Source organism: Pseudonaja textilis, chromosome 5, assembly GCF_049901715.1.
Source record: "Pseudonaja textilis isolate UNSWEBS1 chromosome 5, rPseTex1.2, whole genome shotgun sequence".
Taxonomy (NCBI): domain Eukaryota; kingdom Metazoa; phylum Chordata; class Lepidosauria; order Squamata; family Elapidae; genus Pseudonaja; species Pseudonaja textilis.
In genome coordinates this window covers 57,095,045-57,100,242 of record NC_141994.1, presented here as the reverse complement: position 1 = coordinate 57,100,242, position 5,198 = coordinate 57,095,045, and the positions used below count along the sequence as shown (strand labels likewise).

The following is a 5,198-nucleotide window of genomic DNA, read 5'->3' as shown; positions in this document are numbered from 1 at the left end:
CTTTGAAACATTGATATTGCTCTACTCAGAGACTGGCCAAGCTATGCAAACGTTGCTTCAATTGGCATTATCCAGTTGTCATATTTCTGCAAGGAAAGTGCCAGATCACAATGTTGAACTCCAATAACTTCATAATTCACGAAATATATATATATATATATATATATATATATATATATATATATATATATATATATATATATATATATATATATATTGTCAAGATATATATATATATATGAATGTTTTCTATTTTTAATCTTGTTCTGTCTGATATCTCTTTTTCTTCTCTCTATATATGTGTACATATTTTCACACTTTTCATCACATCTTAAGCAATGTAGGAAAGTGCCCTTGATTAAATCAAAGTCCATTAAATTGACTGATTCAATCAAGTCAACTATTTTATCTAGTTGAATGGTATCAGCAATGACCTGGATCATCATTTCAAGTTTTCAGAAAAGAGCTTTTGCAGACTAAGCCCAGAGATACCGGGACCTTCTGCATACAGAACATGTGCTTTGCCAGTGAGATGTAGTTATTTTCTTCATTTGCCAAAAGCAGGAAAAGACAATGTCTCACATCTTTGTTTTCTTTCTTTCTTTTCCTCTGCAGGCTTAAACAGGCATTCAATCAACAGATGCAGAAATGAATAACTCCACAAACATAAGTTATTTGGAGGACAGAATGACCCTGCCAAGTCCTTATAAAACAGTTGAGGTTGTCTTCATTGTCCTGGTGGCTGGGTCCCTCAGCCTTGTCACCATCATTGGGAACATCTTGGTTATGGTGTCCATAAAAGTCAACAGGCACCTACAAACTGTCAACAATTACTTTCTTTTCAGCTTGGCCTGTGCTGACTTGATCATTGGTGTCTTTTCCATGAACCTGTACACACTTTACACTGTGATAGGCTCTTGGCCATTAGGACCTGTGGTTTGTGACTTGTGGTTGGCTCTTGACTATGTGGTCAGTAATGCCTCTGTCATGAATCTTCTCATAATCAGTTTTGACAGGTATTTTTGTGTGACCAAACCCTTGACCTATCCAGTCAGGCGGACCACTAAGACAGCAGGGATGATGATTGCAGCTGCCTGGGTTCTTTCTTTTATCTTATGGGCACCTGCAATTCTCTTTTGGCAGTTCATTGTAGGAAAAAGGACGGTACCCGATAAGGAATGCTACATCCAGTTCCTATCCAATGCAGCTGTCACCTTTGGCACAGCTATTGCAGCTTTCTACCTTCCTGTTGTGATCATGACCGTTCTGTACTGGCAAATATCCCGTGCTAGTAGGAGCAGGGTTAAAAAAGAGAAAAAAGAGGGAGGCCAAAACCAGGATCCAGCATCACCAAGTTTAGTTCAAGGTAAAATAGGGAAATCAAATAATAACAACCTCCCAACCAATGAAGATGGGACTGAACACAATAAAATCCTGAATGGTAAAGCCACTGGGGAGCCAGTCATGGAGAATTGTGTTCCAGCAGAAGAAAAGGAGAGCTCAAATGACTCCACCTCTGTCAGTGCAGGTGCTTCCAATGTGAAAGAGGATGAAGCAATCACAGAGAATCCCAGAGCTTCTGTCTCTCAAGTTAATGCAAAAGTGGAGAATTCTAAGTTGACCTGCATTCGGATACTCACAAAGTCCCCCAAAGGAGATTATGGTGGCTCTACTAATACTGCCGTGGAGATTGTCTCCACTGATGGACAAAATGGAGAGGAGAAGCAGAACACTGTAGCGCGTAAGATTGTCAAGATGACAAAGCAGCCTGCCAAAAAGAAGGCCCCTCCTTCCAGGGAGAAAAAAGTGACCAGGACTATTTTGGCTATTCTACTGGCCTTCATCATTACTTGGACACCATACAATGTCATGGTACTCATCAACAGCTTCTGTTCATCTTGTATTCCCAACACAGTATGGACAATTGGTTACTGGTTATGCTATATCAATAGCACCATCAACCCTGCTTGCTATGCTCTCTGCAATGCTACTTTCAAGAAAACCTTTAAGCACCTCCTTATGTGTAACTACAAGAACATAGGAGCCACAAGGTAAAACCAGAACAATGGGTGGGGGGACTCCAAATTGGGGGAAGAGAGCTCCAGATTTTATAAAACAATGCCATAGCACTTTATGCTCTAGTGTGAAATCAAGAAGTTGGAGACCATGACAACAAGATGAGATTTTGTGCTCCCTCTCCAAAAATAACTGCACTTCAAAGATAATAACTTTTGGATCTGCAGTCATTTGGAGGGAAGGCTATAACTGAGTATAAGACTGAGGCAATGTTCCTTGTTCTCTCGTGGCAGAAAGGCTTTTGAATTCATTCTTCATCTGTGGGCACAACCTGTCCCTGAGAAATTCTTCTGAGCAAAGCTTTGGGGGGTTTGCTTTGCTAAAGGAAAAACTACACAAAATCATTTCAGGAAGCAGAACTGAGTAGGTATAATCAAATATACCAGAGCCATTTTCCAGTTTGTGTGTTGTTCACTTGAAACTGAGAGAAAGGGGAGCGGGGGAAGACATCTAACATACTTCATGGAAACTATAAGAAAAACTGGAACAGAAAACATGGAATATTTCCAGTCAGTTTGTGTCTGAATTATTTATTAATACAATGTCATGGAAATGCAAAAAGGGGAAGGCTTGTGTTTAAGGAGTTTATGATTAAAACAGGCAGTCCTCAGCTTACAACAACAATTGAGCCCCAAATTTTTGTGGCTAAGTGAAACATTTGTTAAGTGACTTTTGCCCCATTTTATGACTTTTCATGCCACAGTTGTTAAGTAAAGCCCTGAAGTTGTTAAGTTAGTTATTAAATGAATTATTACTAAATGAATCTGGCTTCCCCATTGACTTTGCTTGTCAGAAGGTCACAAAAGGTGATCACATGACCCTGGGGTAATGCAATCATCATAGATATGAACCAATTGCCAAACATCTGAATTTTGATCATGTGTCTATGGGGATAGTGCAACATAAGCGTGAAAAACAGCCGTAAGTCACTTTTTCCAGTGCCATTGTAACCTTGAATGGTCACTAAATTGTTTTAAGCTGAGGATAACCTGTTGTTACCTCTCTTTTGTGGCTTTATTATACTTTGGAGGAAAATATACTTTACCTCATAATAAGAATGTTTTCGGACAAGCTTCTAAAATATAACACATTGACTTTCCCCAGCCTGATTCCCTCCATTTTTGTTGGGCATGAATTATTATACTGGTTCGGTGTTATGGCTAGGATTAAAATCATGCTGAGCCATACTGTGATTTGTTTGAGATTTGGGTTTAGTGTGTTGTACAAAATGGCCATTGTGGTTTGTAAATTATGATTTGTGATATAGTATGATGCATTAATCCAGGCAGTGGTTTAACTACCAAACCATGGCTACCAAAGTTTTGGCTTAACTTGAGATGTGAATCCATCATGATGTAAAAATCTAGAGTTTGGATTGATTGATTGATTGATCAATTGCCATCATGATCTTTTCAAAGGTATCTTTGTATTAATTGGCCCTTTCTCCTTGGATCAGATTTTTCAGTCAAACAAACGAAAAAAAATGGAAATAGTAAAGCATTGAGAAGACCTTAAGATCTTTCTGAGGATGACTTTTGAAAATGGAGTGACTCTTCCAAAGAATAAATGGGCAGGTTCTATTTGCAGCAACAGTGGTACATTGTATAGACATTAACAATGAATGTGATTGTATAGGTTCATGGTTCAGTTAGCAACTGTATTTTCTTTCCATTGTTTGTTTATCAAAGATTCTGTTTCTTCAAATACATAATCTGATGAGTCATACTCCATACTCAGGGCTGATACCTATAGCATATCTTGAATGGTTAATTTAAGAGATGTTAGGAAAGATTTCACTTTGTGGGATACTATCCTGCTTTATAAAACCAAACAAGGGAAAATATGTGATCAATCAAGATCAGATGACCAAAAGAGAGTGTCTTGCCTGAAATTAATTACAGGTTATGAACACCAAAGAGGCCAATTCTTGCAGAATACTCTTAGATGCACATTCTTGCCTTTACTGTATGTCCATCAGCTTCCGGTATGTTCAGTAGACATAGAACAGACAATCATAAATAACTTCAGAAAAAGCAGAATTAGCCAGTTAAGAGTTCAAATATACAGAATCTTCAAATCAAAGTCTGCCAGTCCTATATGTTCATCACTATCAGTACAATTTTGCTATTGTGTCATTAATACAAATTCATGAAATCAAGTGTCCCAAGCATCACGTTGCTGAGAAAGAAATGTAAAGTCCTATTATAATCAATCTTCATTATCAAGAGTTATCCTCACCAGAATCTATCCCAAATAGTCAAGGTTGTTGATATTATTTTAAAAGAAAGGCTTCCCAAAGCTTTTCCCAAAACTACTTTTGGGACTTAAACTGCAACAGCACATATATTTGGATTTCTATCCATAATGTATTTGTAATGGAATGTTTTTGTTGTAAACTGCCTATATTTGAAAAATATGAAGTAGGGAAAAATACTAGAAGAATGGAAGGGGCAGAAGTCATTCCCTAACCACATCCATCAGAAAGTGTACAGAAGGTTTGGCCATTAAAGTACTAGTTGAAGTTACAAAGCTATTACATAAAATTGCTTTATATATTGAGCAATGAGGAGGAAGGCTTGAATGATTCTTAAGTCTGTGAAAAACTTGGAGGGTGTTTTACTTTCAAGATGATTCAACTGCAGGCATTCTGTGGAAGTGCTTTGAGAAGCAACCAGGGCCCTTGCTTCTAAACCAAAGTAAAAGATTAATGCAGAATCCTGTAATTGTGCCAAAGCTTTGGAGCTCTTCAATCACTGCAGGAGGAGAAAGGTTAGAAGGTAGTTTAGAATACTATAGCCTCCATAACGCATATCTCTTCATCACAGGAAATTTAGGTTGTTTCCCATAGGCCTATAGCTTGTCTGAATCTTCTAAGGCTTACAGATAAATAGTAATATCATTTCATATATTGAACATGCTGGATGACAGGAAATCTTGTTGAAAATTTTTGCTTCCTTTCACCTGCAAGCAGCCATGTACTTAAAAGATCAGAGCTTCTGTTAAGCAGTTCAGTATGTATCTGCTGTGTTCACTTTTACAACCAACATTCCTTCTCATCCAAGCACCTCAGTTTCACTAAACCCTTTTTCTTGCACCTCCGTTTCACTATCTCTTTTTGTTAT

The 5,198-nt window shown here is 37.8% G+C and overlaps 1 protein-coding gene across 1 annotated transcript; it reads left to right on the top strand.

The window, feature by feature from the left end:
- Positions 1–619: 619 nt before the first annotated feature.
- CHRM2 (cholinergic receptor muscarinic 2) lies at positions 620–4,353 on the top strand. The gene has a single exon (XM_026698171.2). It carries the CDS (start codon positions 649–651, stop codon positions 2,053–2,055), a length of 1,407 nt encoding a protein of 468 aa, XP_026553956.1. The 5' UTR covers positions 620–648; the 3' UTR covers positions 2,056–4,353.
- The last annotated feature ends 845 nt before the right edge of the window (positions 4,354–5,198 follow it).

Excerpts from the sequence above, each read along its gene's own strand:
- CHRM2 (XM_026698171.2), top strand. The coding sequence starts at position 649 with ATGAATAACTCCACAAACATAAGTTATTTGGAGGACAGAATGACCCTG.